Here is an 18,257-nt window from a genome sequence, read left to right as displayed (position 1 = left end):
ACTGATCTCGGTATTCGCGTGTCAGGGAATCGCGATGATAACTATGAATCCTTATTGCTTGTTTCAATTCTTTTCACACTCTGCCTTTGTGAAAATGCAGCATAAATATTTCATCACGCGTGAAGTTATTAGGAATTCTGCAGCAAAGTGTCTGGGATACGAAAATTTACATGGGATACGAAAGTTACAGGGAAGAGGGTACCAACAAATATTAAACTTGCTTGCCGGTTGAGTGGTTGAAATATTTTATTACGCGAACAGCGAATTTTCGCTTCTCATTCGACGACTCTTATTTCTTTATATATATATATATATATATGTATGTATTAGTTGGATAGTATCTACAAAGCCTTGACGACGGCGTTGAGGTTGACGTCGGCATCGACATTGACTAAACCTAAGAGGTTTACTTTTATAGTAATGCATAGTTGAACGATAATGTCGACTACCAAGTTGACGATAATCACTAGCAAACCCAAAAGATCAATATACACATCGTTTGACATTTGATTTTCCATGCTCGTCATATTACTTATGGCGGATGAATTGTAAGAGTCGACAGCTGAAGAGTAATCATCGCACGATAAACCGGTACCTCCATTGTTACCTCCGAGTGACACATCGATGTAAATATTTAGGAGTTTTACGAGAATGGAGATGCACAGATTTAAAATACTAGAAGACGTGCTCGACGTTGAACTTGAACCAGAGATATTTACCACCAAGTTTAACACATCAAGCAGATACAGTTGAATCTAAAAGACGAAGCACATGGTACATGATGAATTCCGCGCAGTAAAAAATTGTCTAATTCAATCGAGGATGACCTAATCCCCCTTTTAATAGTAATTTTATATCGTTATTTCTTACTTTTGCCAACGTGTTGTTCATATCGCTGTTTCCTAAACCCAGGTCTACGAGAACTGTGATGACGTTGTTCATCGTCCCGTCAATAGCTCCCTGCAATCCGGCCTGAGTGCCATTATCGCAGTATGATGGCACAATAGCAGCGTTAACATCGTGTGCTATCGCTAGGACGGCGGTCAGGACGACTATTTTCATAAACATTTTTGCGGAGGAACCTGTTGACAGAAGTAAAATATGTATTTCAACGTTTGCTTAAGCCGGATATTTGCAATTTTTTTTAGGGTCAAAATTCAAGGTTCACCGTCACATGTGATGTGGAGCATTTAAAAATTCCGTCTGTGAGAAAATTCACGAGTCTCTTTACGCGAGGAAAATATTTTTCATTCCGTGGACATGTTTCGATTTTTGGTTCTCGTCATTACTACAAATGGCTATGCGAGCACAGGGTTTTCACGATTTTCGGAAACCGGGAAAATTCAGGGAATTAAAATACAATTTGAATTTTGCAATGAAAATAAGTTTGTCTTATTCTTGGAGCATGTGCGACGCCGTCATATTTTCGTTGACTTCAATCAGCTTTATGAAAATCGATTTTTCTTCAACAGAAAAGAGAAAAGACACGATTTAATTAATTCACTTTTCTCTAATTTACGTAAGCAAAAGCAAAAATCATACCGTCTGTTTTTTTTTTTTTTTTTTCCTACTGTGCATAAGACACATATATGGAACTATAAACTCGTATCTTACGTTTCACTGTCAGCTATTCAAGTTTATCGTATGAGAGTAAAAATGATGTATCGAGTTATACCGTCTAATTTTCGCGTAAGATAATTCCAACTTATTAGTAGAAATAAGATCTGTCTGGAAAACAGAAATTCAAAGACTGGAAAACCTGGGGCAGTCGGGGAATTTTGTAACTGCGAAAACGGTGACAACCCTTTACGGTTATCACGATGATGATGATGATGACAATAATAATTGTTTCTTACCGTAAAATATCTCGCACTGCCGATCACTGGTGGCGAACAATACCTTATCCTACTCGAGCTTTTATACTGTCACCCATTCCGCTGTATATATACATTCGGCATCGATTCTCCGATGTTTTTAATAATCAGACACCAACAACATCTTTGGTTTGTCTTACACTTCATATGTTTTTTCTCACCTCGGCAACTAGCTCTATGACCAAGTGATGTATTTCTCGCTCGGACATGGTATGCTGCATTTTTATTTGTGCGTGTCTGTTATTTTGAATCCAGTTTTTCTAAACTTCATTACGAATTTTCAACTCTCGCAAAGATAAATAAATATTTCCGCATTCGGCTTGCAGAGGAAATATGTCGACGTCAATCATGACCGATTCTTGTCTTAGCTGTTGCAGGAACGCCACTCTTACAAGCCTCAAGTTTCAAGCGTTTATTTTAACGAAAACATACACACCTTACGGCGCGCCAACTTTTTGGAACAATCACTGTTGGCGTTAAAGTCACAAACGTGCCAAGTCATATCAATTTTGGAGAAAACTCGCACACAATGAAAAGTTGTGCCAAGCAACAAACCCCGTTAATATCTTCGTTGAATCGAATGTTCGGCGAAGTTGGAGGAATATTTTGGGGGATTGGTCGTGTATTCTGACACCCACGTGACATTTAGTCAAATTCTTTAACGCCTTCCGTCGTCCGTGTCATATTGTATATTCGGCAGTGCCTGTCAGTTACGGCTGAGGTGATTTCACCTATTCTCACTCACCCACCGTTGCGTTGTTGACTTACATTTCGAAAGTGTCATAAAAGAAAGTAACGACGATGCGCTCGGTCGTAATACGGAGACGCGGAGTGCCCGCTTACCTAGTAGATCGCCAATTGAACAAGCAAACATATCCGCGATAATAAATAAATGAAAAATGCTTGACATTGATTCGTTCAATGATATCTAAATGTTGTCGAAAAGCTGGTGTAAAAGTTTATTTATAATTTTATATTATTTTTGGATCATTCTGACACATTATAGAAACAAAACCCTTAGTCATACACGATATTTTATCGCACACCTCCGATTAGTATTGCCGCAGACAGCCCCTCCCTAAGAGGGGAAATATTTTCAATTCAACCGAATGGGGGTAGAAAGGCGGCAAGACGATCAACCCGATAGATTCTTATTGGTCGTCTTTTCATTCCGTGTGAAGTTTGTCCGGCGTAGACAAATACTTTGACATAGGTGTATACGTTCGTGAAAACAAATGAACGAAGAAACAAGTAATATTGGTTATTTCAACGGTATCTAACAATAAATGTTGTCACGTAAACTTGTCCGTGAATTCATTTTTTTTTTTTTTTTTAATATCATTTTTTGATCGCTAATTGGCAGTGAGAAAGAGAGAGAGAAAGGGAGAGGAAAAGAGAGAGAGAGAAGAGAGGTAGAAGCTTCGTTTCAAAAAAAAAAAAAAAATAGGTACAACGCCGTTATCGAAACGTCTACTTTCACGAACTCAAGAAAGTTTTTATCGAGCACCGCCGTTTTCTTCGCTTCAAAGAGTGAACGCGTGTATAAAGAAAGAAGCGTTAAAGTAGGAGAAAAAGAAGATGAGGCGGTACCGAGGGTTTCGCCTCAGGAGCGTCCGAATAGGCCAAAGCTGAAAATATCCGTCGCATTCGATTACCGTTCATTGAGCTGTTAGATCGAGTCGAGATCACGACCATGTGGACTCAGTTCTTTGTCAGAGCTATTGGCTCGTCCAGGAATTAGCAATCCCGAAAATCGAGACGCGATTCGCTCAGTCGGCTCGGCGCTCGAACTTATCACGAACTTATCACCTGATCCTCAGGTATATCCTGTATCGACGCTTCACGCTATTGGACTAGGTGTTTTAAGAAATTAACCTACACACTACGTGACGAGGTCTCGAGACCTCTTAACACCCGCGGGAAGAGACGAGGTTCAAGGGATCTCCGCGTGTTGCGTCTCTCAGCAGGTGATGAATCGCTACGCGTCTCCCGGTTCATCCGATTCCGCTCTCTCTCTCTCTCTCCCCCTCTCTTCCCCTCCGTCTTCTATCTCTGCTCTGGATCCCTGTAACTCTGAATTAATCAAGTGGGTCTTCGTCGTTGTCGAGAAGTCAGAAAACTCCACCCTCAGTGCCTCCTCGGATTTAACTCAAATTGGATTTACACCCCGTTGATATTGCACGGTGTTGATTGCCGGGGCGCCGGAAGTTTAATGTATATTTGGTGGTCAATCACCGAAGAGTGAATTGTGTCTCCGTCACTCCTGTTTCAAGAATAGCACATTATGTAAGAAGGGAATAATCGAGTTTTATTCCTGTGTTACACGTAGAACCTTGTTTGCAACTCAACTCCAGCCACATTGTCAACTTGAAAAGAATGAAAGCGAAAATCCAAACAACGTATACCAGTAGCCCATGGACGTAGGTCGACGGGATTCAAGGTGTTGGAGCGGATGTAGTTCAGAGCGCAAAAGAAAGAGAGAAAAGCGGAAAAATTAAGCAAGTCTTGCAACAGTCGCCATTGATTTGTAACGTTTAACCTCGGTAACCAGCAAAATTTTCGTGGAAATATTAGAGCCGTGGATGGCAATGCGTCGTGAATTATACGTTCAACCTGTTCTCCAACCTTGACGTCGTATTTTGTTGGACAATTAGTCGACGGTTACTCTTTTCACACTTTCATGTACGACGAAGTGGATTAAGTTTGCGTTGTAATACCTGGAACCGATTCGACAGAAATTTTCTGTCCGCCTTCTACATATGTTTTGTCATCAGATTCTTTGATTCGATTGTAGAGTGACATTCCGTCTGTCCAGGACGATATCTGTCTCGAATTGCATGAATCGAATTATCTCGCTGTATAATGGAACATAGACCCTGTGTCATTCTTGAGAGATTTTTATATCGTCTACAACGATTCTCGCGGTAATACGTTGGTAAAAGTAACGTAAGGTTGAATAAACGATCACGAAACTGCAGCGCTCCGTGTTTGAGCGAAAAATGTAGCGTCAGCTGGTCATTGAGTCAACTTCCCGGTGCGAGTAAAACAACAATATTGGAAATTTTACGCCAACAGCGACTCGCCGAATCGCAAGAGCAGATGTCACGTGATTAAAAACATCGGCGAATCCTTACCGACTATATATATATATACCCTGGGGGATCGGTCGCAGTCTTCAAATCTTGAGTCACGATGAGGTTCTCTTCGCAGCCGATGAGCAGCGGTGTGAAACGTTTGACGGTGAGAAGCATTTATCATCATCATCATCATCATCATCATCATCATCATCATCATCATCACAGTCGGTGTAGCTATTTGATGAAATGAGAATCAAAAATTAAAGAATATCCCTGCAAACAAAAAATATTTCTCTCGCGTAGCGACAATGAATTTTCTTACAAAGAACTTTGAAAGGTGCCACGCTGATATGGTAACCTCACAATTTTCACCCTTACGGAGTACGAGAGAACCTCTTCAAGGAAATGCCGGAAAACAAAGCCACCCCTGTTGACAGCTTCGTACCGAAAAATGATGCACAATATACGACGATCACATTCGTACATACAACGCGTAGATTTTAGCCCTGCAATGAATAACCGGAAATACCGGCTTTGCTTGATATCGCAGACACCCCAGCCAAGGATGCAAATGACATTACGGAGTTTTCGCCAGCGTTAACAAACGAGGCGCAACTGTAAGCTCTGTGCTTCGTAAACTAGAAAAGCTTGACGCACGATAACGACGTGCATCCACGTTGCGAATTCACGAAATCGTATCTGCAACGTGTAAGCTCGGCGAGTCGGCGGCTGTGCTCCGCGTCGACGGACTTTTCGGGTTTCAAAATTTCACCGAATCCAGTTCCGAAACTAGGACGAGGTCGGGAGACGGGCAGAAAGCTTCTCGACCGCTTTTCGCGTTGGTTAAATAAGTTTGACGGTTCTGTATTTTTGCTCTCCTTCACAGTGGCTTTTCTACGTTTCTACTGTTGCATACTTGGATTTTATTCATTTCGGAATTCCACAGAACAGATTCTCGCGTCCTTGTTATATTCGATATTCCAACTGTTCTATTTTCTCATATTTCTACGTCTTTACCCTCACAAAAAAGTCTCCTTCGGCTTCTCTAGCGCTTAACTCTGCGTCATTCGCATTCATTGCCTCAAACGACTTCGTCGCTGCACCTCGCCTCATTTCGAACAAACGTTCGTTCAACCTCCGATCCGGTTTTAATTCCATTAGGCACCGTGCGTCCGAGATTCGTCGCGGGCTAGAATTATTTGGAAAACTTGCAAGCGACGCGACGATCGTATTTTCGTCAACCACGCGAAGACGTCTTCGTAATTTTAATTTTTTCCTCGAGTCACGCGTGCGCGAAAACTATTTGCAAGAATAATAGTTTTGTGCAGGCGAACGAGACGACGGCGCAACGTAACGTCACCTTGAAACGAAGATATTTCACAGCTCGGTTGCAACGCGACTGCACAATGCAGACACCGCGGCCTTACGCAACCTTGCATCTTCTCCATTATCCGTATCACGTGTGTACCGTATTATCATCACTAGCGAAGTTACGTGATCGAAGCTGTAAAATTGAACGTGAAGTAAATATTAAAAAAGAATATTACCATACAAATAGTATATCGTCTAACAAGGAGGCAACCTCGGTCTTTTCGGGCCGGGTATGAGTTTGCAATATGAGTCGTAGCTGAGCCGAAGACGAACATTGCAAATACGCTGGGCGAAAAGATCGCTGCGTCCTTGATGCACACGATTCTTCATATAACAAGATTATGTTACGCGTTACGCGCTTCTTCACGAAATACGAAATTGAGGCTAGGCTCGCGTAATGTCAGATTTATTCGCCGTGTTTATTGGCGACAGCGCATGAACGCAGTACGAAAAGTAATCTTTTCAGTACTCCGCGCATGCGCATTCGCATACCCACTCGATCGTCGTGGGAACGGGTACCTTGTGCATGGAAAAAACGCATGGAAAAACGCGTAAAACATGCTCGTGTTATATAAATAAAATTACGTCGTGTATAATGCCGTTGCACGTTGCACACACAACGTCACTTACAGCCTTCTGGCTAACATCTGTGCTTTTGTCGCTTGATGCACTGTAATATTATTGTGTGCGCCTGAATGGGTAAGCGATTATTATGACATCTGCAACTAGGTAATATCAAGTATTCGTTATGAATTAATACACGTTATTATTTCTTGTGCAATTATCGATAGTAAATTATTCATCGACATTGAACATGAATTATCGTTGCACTCCGAAAGATGCCTTTTGTTAACGCAATAATACATGTACCAATTGTGTCACCTGATTCCTTGAATATATCGCTCTGTTTTTGCATTTCAATATATCACAATTATATTCGAATCGCACTTTAATCACGTAATTAGTCAAATTCATCAATGCTCCTGATTTTTCTCCGCAATTTTGAACAAGATTTCTATATCCCACAACAGGTTTGAAAGTAAGAACAATAAAAAAAATAATAATCGAACAAGGAAAATCGAACGTGTAATAATTTCTACAATTTCCTTGCACGAAATACACATCCATCGAGTAATTGAGTCCAGCTGATAATTATGTACAGTTTCGAGAAGGCGGCGGTTAATGACCCCATCAATAGATAAGAAATCGCGTCTGGATTTCTGGTAAGACTCCCGTTTACTAGTCGCCGTTTGTATACCTAAACGAAATAAAAGTGAAAAGAAAAGAAATGAAATAACCTCACATTTGTGGCATGCATAACGCGCGCTGATGACGTATACGATGAGTAATGCAATAATGATACATGCAGATATTGTCAAGCTTCTATGAATCAATCCTCTCCCCTCTCGTCGCGACAGGCTGTACAATAATAATTACAATGCACGCGTATCGCACACATCGCACGATGTTCGTACAGCCACACGCACACGCGGTGCTGCTCGCGGTTGAAACCCGCGTGCCTTTGACGGGCGTGATTAACCGCAAGCATACGTGAAGGCAGGTCGCGAAGCGAGCCGAGTAACTCGCGTGTACTTATTTATACGACGAACCTGTCCGAGTCCGGCGCGTTGAAAGCCGACGACGCCGCGACGCGTCGAGGGTCGACTTCCGGTCTCCTCGTTTCATTAAATTAAACGCGTTCGATCGAGTATCGGATGCGGGACTCAGGTGCCCGCGCCTTCCGTTATCCTCGGAGCCACGGGACTTTGTAACGTGAAGAAAATCAATTCACCACTCCCTCTTGTTGTGCTTGATACAGTGTCTCTTGTACATTGCACTGACTCGGAAGTTTTTCTTACAAACAACCGAACGAAGCGATCGATAAGAATGAACGAACGAACGAATGAACGAGGCGGCGAGTCCAGAGGCGAGAATCTATGAATTTGTAAGCCGAACACGTGGCGCGGTGACTCGGCGAGGCTATAAAATTGCGAGATGAAAAGTTGGCGCGAAACGCGATGATCAATCATCTCGACGCGTTTTACGTACGTTACGTACGTCGATGCGTGTATAAGTGCGTGAACGGAGGTAATCGCAACACGTAGACTCGCACGTACGCATCGCGTGTAATTATACGGCATCGTGTCGAGATGAAGCAGCCGACAGAGATGAAGGAAGATGGGATTTCCGTTTAGAGCGTGCTAAACACACGCATATTCAAGCGTGTCTGCGTAGGCGTGATGCGGCTAAATTCCCTGCCATTTCCTTCTCCGTGCGCGTAACACGCGGACTCTTCGTCACTCCGGGAGTATTTGCTCACTTTTCATCGGACTCGCGGCTCGATCGCCGCGTTCGTTTCTGCTCGAACGTTGCCGCGTTTGCTGAATCCCATTTTTATTTTCCTTTGTCACGCGTCGTTCAAATAGCAAAAATCGTGCGGTTTATTTTTCAGTTCTTGTCTATTTATCGGAGGTTTCGTTTACACGCGTGCAGCGTGTTTTTTCCTCGTCTTTACACGGTTAGACGTCGACAAAGAAATCTCGCCTCGGTTTGAACTCGTTTCATATCTTATCGTTCGACTCCTTGAGTGTGTGCTTTCTCGAAATAATGTTTTATCGTTCGAAATTATTTGTTTCTGTGGTTTGGTGCAGTTTCGTGTACGAACTTTTCGTCCATGTGTCGATCGTTTGATCAAAAAAGTGACCTGTTGACCACCACTACTACCGCGGTATACGACGACTGGATTGTGAATTAGGATGCGATAACATCCGTCCATACAATCAGGTTTGAACTTTTGTCATTACATTGCATTTCATTCCAAGTTTCCTATTCTTCACACTCTCTCTCTCTTTCTCTTTCAATAAACACACACACACACGTACACACTGTACTGTTTATCGAAGTATCAAAATTGTTTGCTATTGTGTGAAAAATTTAGGCAAGCAAGGAATAAAAATGTGCAGTGACTACAAGTATACATAAAATGCAGCTGCGGTATCAAGGTAGTCTGTAGTTTATATAATACCGAACACATTCGTAATGACGACCTTGCAAATCATGCATCGCCATTTATTTACACATCTAGATCCCGTGTTTATACACGTATAACACCCATATCAAATACCTATGCTGAAGTCTTATCTTTCGCTTAATTGTACGATCAATTTATTGCCCCGCGTGGTGCCGAACAATTACTATCACCATCACTGCAACGATCTGTATTATAATATACCAGGGGCTCCGCTCCTGCATAGAAAAATAGTACTTTCGCATACCCGGAGTGTATGTAAATTGTACTTTTACGTACTCTGATTCTCTTTTTTTTTCACTGCGTTACGTCAAAAATAAAGATACCGCATTTCATCGCGGAAGTCTGTTTTACGCGCACTGAACCACCGTTCGTCATTCGTATTACGAATACTTCCGACAAAGTTACATTAAATCTAGATAACGGGTACAGGGGTCTCTTTGACAAAAAATTCAGATCTCATACGACGAAGACGATCCTTTTCGTCTACCATTATCGACGTCCCTGCGGAGGATTGGCGTTACACGGGTCGCCGAGTAACTTAAGAGGATCTCTTCGCTGTCCTATGTAATACCGAGGCCTACTTTGCTCCGGTTTACTTTGTCTCAACACGTAGGTTCAAGGCCCGCCTTGATTTACCCCGGGGTGTAACGCGCGCACGTCGAAGCCGTCGAAGCTTTGATTTCACTCCACCCCCGACATGCTTTGCTCGACAATTTCGTTTTCGTTTCTGATTATAAACAACCGGTATTCGTCAAACAACTCGTTACGATGACTGTAATAATTGCGACTCTTTAGGTATTTCCGGAAATTAAACCTTTGAAATGTTGAATTTTTTAGTCTGCTTTATTCGGCTGCATTGGAATGAATTTAATCTGATATTGTCTCATAAGTTCGTTAAATCAATCGATTAGTTTCTTATTTTATTTGAAGAGATATTATTAGCGGGTATGGACTTGGGAAAGATTATGTAATAGGATAGAATTAAATTAGGATCTTTTGATTGTAATTCCCGCTAAACCGTCGATACAGGCATCTTTTGTATTTAAGATATTATTTTACTCTGATAAAGTAGCGAGTAAGGTGCAATTAAATTTAAAAAAATCAAAGCATACGAGTAATATGATATTGTCAAAATTAATAAAGTAAATGAATAATGGTTTTTTTCTTCATAAATTAGATCTTTTTATTTCTGTCATATTATTATTATTACTAGTATTTTTTTCAACTCGTGTTCTCTTTTTCTCACTAATTCGTTTTTGTTTTTTCTTGTCCATCATTATTCCGACGTTGATTGCAAAGTTATCATCGCACATTGAAAAAACTAAATCCATTTGTGCAAACACCGCGGCTTAATATGGATTTATACCCGGTCGAAAGCAGCCGCCAACTTTCCCTGTAAGGTTCGTGTCTGATCAGTGCTAGAATTTTTCACGTAATAAAGTGAAAGAAACAAGCAACCAATTTGAGAACGTGAACCGAAACGACCTATTGCAGTGCAGTGTTCAAGTGTCAGATATAACTGATGATAACTTAATTTTTTCTTCTTACTATCTTTTTCCTTCAATCTATTTGTGAAAGTGCAACGTACATTTTTCATCAAGTCTATTGGGATAGTAAAAAGTTAGGATACCTGAATTGAAATCTGCATGTAAAATGTAAGTCGATTTTAGGTCAGTCATGTAGAAAAAAAAGCTTCAAAATATTAACCTTAATCGATCATTATGGACGAATTTTACCCCAAACATTTTTCAAACTCTTCGTAGAGTCGTAGAGAAACAACGGCCTTTTTTCGACATTTTTGGCACTTTCTTTAACTTTACTGATGCTTTACAATACTTGAACAATTAACTTTCGCTAGGAAAACTGAGATAACTTTTTCTGCTACCCTTAAACAATGTCTAGATATTTTTTTTTTTTTTAATTTTTCGAAACTCATCTTCGAGGCAAAAAATTACTTTTCGGGTGAATTTCACCCAGCGTGACCGTTATGCGATTTTACTGATTCCGAGGTGCAATCGACTTGGGTCAAACGTGCTTGTCGAGTGATTTTATTGGAATGTTTTTGTTTGGTATTGTTTTTAAATAACGAATTTCCGTATCTCCGAGCGTATCTCATTCAATAATCTCATATATTCTTACACCATTTGTTTTGATTTAAATATTCCACAAACAGCATCTAAATCACATACTCAGATAGGGCAGGTAACTCAGAAGCGAGTTTGGCATACTCAGGCAGAACGCGATCAAGAAACTCGCCTGGGGGTGTGGGAGTACTCTCAAAGTATGGTTCATGTTCTCGATCACCTCTTCCTTGCAATCAAGGGCCTCCTCGGCACCCTTGGAGTACGCCATCTTCCCGGTAAAGATTTTCACAATTGTATCAAGAATGCTCGTCACTAGTCCTAGTAGCTCTTCCAACAATTCAGCCAAGTTTACGTTCAATGACTGTGCGAACGAAGCAAGCAAATCCGCGTCTTTATGCATCCTCGGATTCTCAATGCGCAATAATATTTCCTCCAAACAAATGGTGTAATTGTACATGAGCGGTCCAACCTGAAACAAGGAATGCATACAGAGTGTCTGGCGAATTTAGACCGTTGAAAAAATTAGGTTGAAGTTAGTAACGTTACTTTAACGATGCACGTTCGGGAAAACCGTTACTTTCGCAGCCTCAGGATTGTCTGAAATTCAGCTAGTGAATCGTAACGAGGAAAACGTGTTCGTAGTTCGAAAAGCCAATTCCTTGAAAGTCCTTATAAAATTGTACAACGATTTATTCCGTCATGTTTCGTCACGTTAACGTTACTAACTTCAACGTGCTTCTAAAAATCGTCTGATCTGATCGAGGGTGACGGAATTACCTTCCGTATCAGTGTAAATGGTTATCCTTACTTCTTACCTCTGCCTGGACGATTCCTTCCAGTTTTAGCTTCAAAAAAGTTTTGTTCCTTCCGTTGAGACTCGTTACCTTATTGACAGCGTACTCCATCACCTCTGCGATAGCATCGTTCATTGCTCTGGTAGTGTTTCCATTGTTCCTAACCACGTCCGATTTCACATTCTGTGCCATGATTACGAGGGCCACGAAGGCCACTAGTGTCGTGGACATTTTTGCCGAACAACCTGCGCACAGGGGTGACAATTTTTTTTCATTCACTTAGGCGGGATCTTCGGTATTTTTTTAGAATAAAAATTTGAGGTTTATCGACGGTCTGGCGCCTTCTTTAATTCTCTCCAAGATATTATTAAATATTTATTATTGCAGGAAAGTTTTTCGATTTTTGATTCTCGTTATTAAAAATGGTTACGATGACTATGATGACGATGATGACGATGATGATGATGAAAACGATTGTTTCTTACCCTAAAATTTATCACACCGTTTGCCACTGGGTGTGAATAGAATCGCAACGTGTTCACGATTGAAGAGTGTTACTCGTTTCAACGTATATATGTTCTACGTCGATTCTCCGACGTTTATTATCATACTTTTGGTAATATTTTTGCTTTACCGTTTCATGCAGCTGACTTAATGATCAATTTATGTATTTGTTACTCGTCTACAGTGTTCCGCAATTATTTTTGTATATGCTTTTCTTGTTTAAATATCATTTTTATAAAATATATTCCAAGTTTTTCAGCTCTCGCAAGGATAAATCAATATTTCACTGTTCAATTTACAGAAGCCATATGTCCACGCCTAACGTGATAAAATCTTTATTCAGCTGTTGCACGAATGCAACTCGTATAGGCCTGAAGTTTCGAACGTTCATTTAAACGAAAATATAACCATCGTAAAATTTAAATTACAAATTTCTCAATTAATGCTAATTTTAGAGAAACTTCTAGTACGCAGTGAAAAAGTTTTATATTTTCGCTCACTAAAGTGGTTCGATGAACTTCAGAATCATTTTGACTCCGTGGTATTTATTTTGCAGGATTGATCATATATTTTTAATCATGTGTCACATTTTGGCGTACTTTTTTCATTCTCTTCATCGTACTTGTAATTTATTTCCGCAAGTGGCTATTTCATTTATCAGATGTAGATTCGCGTTTGTTTTAATATTATATTCACCCTTCGTTACGTTGTCAGATTATTTGTTGGAAGTGCCGTAAAAGAAGAAAATTGACGATGCACTCGGTCATAATGTGAAAACACGGAGTGCCTGCGTCATACCTACTGAATCCTCAATTGGACTGGTGATCATATACATGAAAATAAAAAAATAAATATAAATGGATAATATTGATTCGTACAATGGCATTTAAATATTATCAAACGACTGGTGTAAAAATTTCGTCGTTTGATATTATTTTTGGATCGGTCGTCGACGGTGAGAAAGTGAAAGAAGCGGGAAGTAATATAAAAGAGAAGGAGAATTAGAATTTATTTACTTTGAAAAAAGTCTCCTAAGGCAGCATGAAGGGTTAACATAGTAAACAGAAACGTGATAGAATGAAAATAACGTAACGGTGAAATAAAATAAAATAAAATAAATAATGAAAGAAAGAAAGAAAAGCTTCATTTTCTAAAACAGACGCAAAACATCTGTTATCACAGTTTTTATCGAGCACTTTCGTTGTCCTCACTCCAGCGACACGTTTCAGCGTTATTGGCCAGTCCAGGGATTGACAGCATCGAATATTTAGACGCGGTTCGCTTAATTGGTTTGTTCGTTGAGCTTGTTACCCGGGTCAAAGGTTGATCCTTTAATCCTGTATCGACGCTTAACATTGGTCTCTATATTTCGAGAAAGTGACCCACAAGTCATTTGTTATTTTGGTAAATCCGATGCGAACCTAGCACCCGACTTTCGAAGAAACAAATTTTATTTTTTACAATCAATTGTAGTTCGTATGTCATCATTTCGTTTGTACCTCAGAAGCCACCAAAAATAGCTTTTTCAGAAACTGACCCGTAGCCGGATTTCGAGAATACCTGATTTCAAATCGTTTATACTCGTTTCTCCCGCTTTGATTTTCGCTCCTAATCCAGTCCAAAGAAAGTTTTAAAAAATTTTAAAATGCACTTTTTTTTAAAAAAAAACCACTGAAAATGCTAGGTTAACATTATACTCATCATATTATACGTACAATCCCCCAATGAACTTTACGCATACGCCGAATTGCATGCTTCACTACATGCTTACGTGATCGCGGGTTGCCTTTTGTAGGCGTTGCGTTGGGTTGGCACAGAAGTATTTCACAAACTCCGTTTATTATACGATGCCTGGAGATAAGACAGTGATTTTAATGATTTGAATTTAGTTACGAATATGACTTGAGACGTTGCCTTAAAAATCGGGGAAGTGGATGAAAAATAAGGGGTAGTTTGAAAAAATTTATTTTGAGACAAAGGGGGGATCAAAAACGACTTTGAAATAAAGTTCAGTACAAAATATAGTGAGTTAATAAGCATATTTTTGGAATAATTTCAAACTTCCCGCTTAAACGGGGAAATTAAGGGAGTGAAATAAAAATGTGAAAAAAAAAATTGGGGATTTTATTTTTTCACCGGTTGGAACCGATTTGACAGGCTCGATCATGAATTCTTTAACTTATTTATTTTCACCCCGATATACACACGTAGAAAAGTCAAAGCCACAGCTTTATTTCCGATGGATCAGGAATTCAATTCCGTGCGGCGGATGCCGATGGCGGGCAAACAAAAACCCACGGAGCAACGTGGATAAAATCCCAACGGGCTATACTCGTAACTCAAATGCAAATATCGAATGCGCTCGTCGAAGAGGAAACTCTTCTCCTGCAGCCTCTAAGGCGGCTTTACACAGATCAGAAAGGGAAGGGTTGCACCGAAGACTTCGTCTTCTTATCAGCACTCGCCTGCATTCTTATCAAGATTCGCATCACATTGAGATTGTGCATTTTCCGAGCATCTCAAGAACGATAAAAATGAACTCGTATCACAAACGCTGTTACCGTGAGGCAGGAATAATGGACGATTTTCCATCGGGGTGACTGCAAAACCGTTGCTCTTTCAGCTATGATTGGTTTCTACTTCAGTTTGCAATTATTTGATAAAAGCTTGTGCCATTTCACGCAGCTGCAGCATTTCGATACGGGTTTGATAATTTCTCGCATCGTTTAATGTGAAGGTAGAATAAAAGGAAGGATTTGAAAAATTTCAAATATTGTTCTCGTTTCATGCGATTCGATAGCTGCTGGCTGTCAATAAAGTTTGAAAAAATCTTCTAGTTACGTACGTATATCTACACAGACATCGTGAAAATTGACAGCGGGGAATGAGCTTTCTTTTCTCGGATTCTCGACACAGCCTGGTGTGGTTTAATTCGCGTTCATTCAATCGGACCATTTATCTTGAGAGATTCTTTGCACCGTTATTCTCTCCTTCGATTCCCTCTTTCTGCCCTCCGGTTTCCCTTTCCATTCTAGCGTCTCGAGTCGAAGCGCAAAGCTTCTATCTAAAGTTTTCCTCATTCTCTTTATAATTACTCTTTTTCACTCTCTGGTCGGAGACGGTGTGTTCCGAAGCCTGCTCCGATTTTTTCCACCTATTTTTAGATTTAAAACTTGTCTGTAGGTACAGTTCGATTACATCTTCCATTTCATTGCGATAGCTACGCACGTTAATTACTTCTTGTGAAAAAAACGGGGAAAAATTTAATCTTTGATATAGATAAAATTTAGATTAACTTTCCGATCTTGGATTGTTTCGAGTTGTTATCTACATATTTCTGTACAAGCTTAGGAATCGATGGCATTTATTTTTGTTATCAATCGGGTTTTGCTTTAAAATCACGTGATAAAAATTTAAATATTTTTTCGTTGTTGCGAAAACAGCCGTGTGTGTAACGGGCGTTTTTGGAATTTCTAATTCCTATTGGAATGAAAAATGGTAGCTTTGCCGGGAGTGCTTTAACTGGACTTTAATCGTTGCCACTTTATATTCAATTTCACTTTTTACCTCCCATGTTTATTCCGTCGTCGTCGTCCCCTCATTTCCTTGCTCGGCTTAAAGAACGGCGTGCTTGCACCTGCTTCATTCCCACGTATATTATATTATACAAACCGGTATAATACAAGTTCGTACGAATAATATTGTGATGAATATATTTGAAAAGCAGCCACTTTCGAAACGAACTAACAGGAGTTTTTCTTTTTTTTTTTCTGCAATTAATTTCATCCGCGGTGTTGTGAAAATATACTTTTAAAATCGGAGAACACAAACGAGCAAATTTCCTCTTATCAAACTCGCGATTTCATAAACTTTTGAATGTATACTTTAATAATTAACTCCTATATTACAGTATGCCTACCTTTTATTCAAATGACATTGTTCACACTTGTACGATTTAAAATGTAATCAGATTAAATTTAGTCGTTCCTCTGCGTTGCAAACTCGTATTTTACATTTGGTAGCTATTTGTTATTATTATTCTTTTTCTATTATCGTCGTCTAAATAACAAAAATAAAAAATTACGGACAGAAAGTTAAAAAACTTGAACATTTTCATACGTCATAAAAATTTGTAAAAAAATAAAAAAATACATACATACCTATATAAATTTTGAATTCCTCGTTCCATAAACTTTTCCTTACCTATTATTATAATGCCAAGTAATTTATGAAAATTGAAGGCAGATTCGAAGGGTGGTCAGAAATAAACCCAAAATGAAGCGACCTATACGAAACTGCGGTACGACCACTCATACTTGTAAATATGTATAACGCACATATATATGTATATTTTAAAAATCAATCACTTAAAAACTCAAGACGCGTTACAGGCGGGCGGGGACAGGAAGAAGAAGACGAGGGGCAAGTTATATGTATGCGGTATATTTATAACGCTGTGCGTCACGTGAGAAACGAACTTAACCGGGGGTCGAGGGTAAAGGGCGAGGGAAAAGTTGCGCTGGAGAAAAAACTTTGGTCGCTTCGGAGTTTAAAAGAAATTAGACATTGATGTAATAAAATGAGATACCTCTAACTCAACCAACCGCCTTTCATCCCCCCCCCCACCCCGCCATCAATTTCCCTCGAGATGCTCTCGCCGAAAAGTTGGCATATACATATTTAAGTTTCAACCGTCCTTCTCGATTTTTTTCTTCTCCTTCTTCTTCACCTTCCTCTCATTTTTTCAAGAACCTTTTCTATATTCTACTTGAAATCTTGGCTTTTAACAGAGTTATATCCGTACACTTTTATACCAGGTAGGTATAGGTATACCATCTAAAAGATATCTTGAAAAAGAAAATGGGTAGCCCAATATTTTCAGTGAAAAACCTCCTACAGATTCATACAGCAATAAGGCAAAATAATTTCTTACGATATAAATTTATCGAGTGTTCTTTAGTTTCGTTTTTTCAATCCATGAAACGTTATCATCTTACAAGTCCATCAAGTTTACAGAAAGTTTTAATACGCAAAGTGTTTCTAACAAATATTTTAAATATTAAAAGCGTATTTTAAAATATAGCAGTAAACGAGTTCTTTCAAAATCTTATATCATCCTTTCGATCCAATCTTTTATTTCCGTCGTTTTGACATAGACCGTTCGTACGATACGTCTAAACGCATTCTAATTTGTCTCTTCCATTTTCTTTGTTACAGGTGAGCTCTTTGTTTCACAAACGATAACCTAGAGGAAAACTGATCGCACGAGCATAGCTCGATATTTTATAAACATGCTCTCAGTCGACGTGGTATTGGTGAGTATACGTGGTGCATTGAAATAATTTATTGAACAGTATTACAAATAGCGCAATCCGAATAAAAACAATTTCACTTTTTTGCTGCAATAAAGGGTCTCGGTAGAGTCTCGACTATGTAATAATTTCCACGATATTTCAAATCAGTTATTATTGCATTCAGCCAGTTTTCATACCATGACGAATTCACCCCGAGTATTTTCGTTT

General features: G+C 39.5%; 3 protein-coding genes across 21 annotated transcripts in view; 1 reads left to right on the top strand and 2 right to left on the bottom strand.

Moving 5' to 3' along the window:
* Positions 1-18,257, top strand: part of dlg1 (discs large 1) — a 390,478-nt gene that overhangs the window by 342,334 nt on the left and 29,887 nt on the right. The gene's annotated exons all lie outside the window — the stretch shown is intronic.
* On the bottom strand, positions 131-1,954 carry LOC124214242 (uncharacterized). Its single transcript, XM_046616458.2, has 3 exons — positions 1,857-1,954; positions 871-1,082; positions 131-755 (listed from the first exon to the last, which is right to left on the bottom strand). Exons 2-3 carry the CDS (start codon positions 1,066-1,068, stop codon positions 342-344), a joined length of 612 nt encoding a protein of 203 aa, XP_046472414.1. The 5' UTR covers positions 1,069-1,082; positions 1,857-1,954; the 3' UTR covers positions 131-341.
* Positions 10,418-12,768, bottom strand: LOC124214236 (uncharacterized). Its single transcript, XM_046616444.2, has 4 exons — positions 12,717-12,768; positions 12,253-12,476; positions 11,543-11,906; positions 10,418-10,746 (listed from the first exon to the last, which is right to left on the bottom strand). Exons 2-4 carry the CDS (start codon positions 12,460-12,462, stop codon positions 10,703-10,705), a joined length of 618 nt encoding a protein of 205 aa, XP_046472400.1. The 5' UTR covers positions 12,463-12,476; positions 12,717-12,768; the 3' UTR covers positions 10,418-10,702.

The sequence above is a fragment of the Neodiprion pinetum genome, chromosome 1, assembly GCF_021155775.2.
Source record: "Neodiprion pinetum isolate iyNeoPine1 chromosome 1, iyNeoPine1.2, whole genome shotgun sequence".
Lineage (NCBI taxonomy): Eukaryota > Metazoa > Arthropoda > Insecta > Hymenoptera > Diprionidae > Neodiprion > Neodiprion pinetum.
The sequence above is the reverse complement of the archived record's forward strand: the minus strand, read 5'-3'. Positions and strand labels throughout refer to the sequence as shown.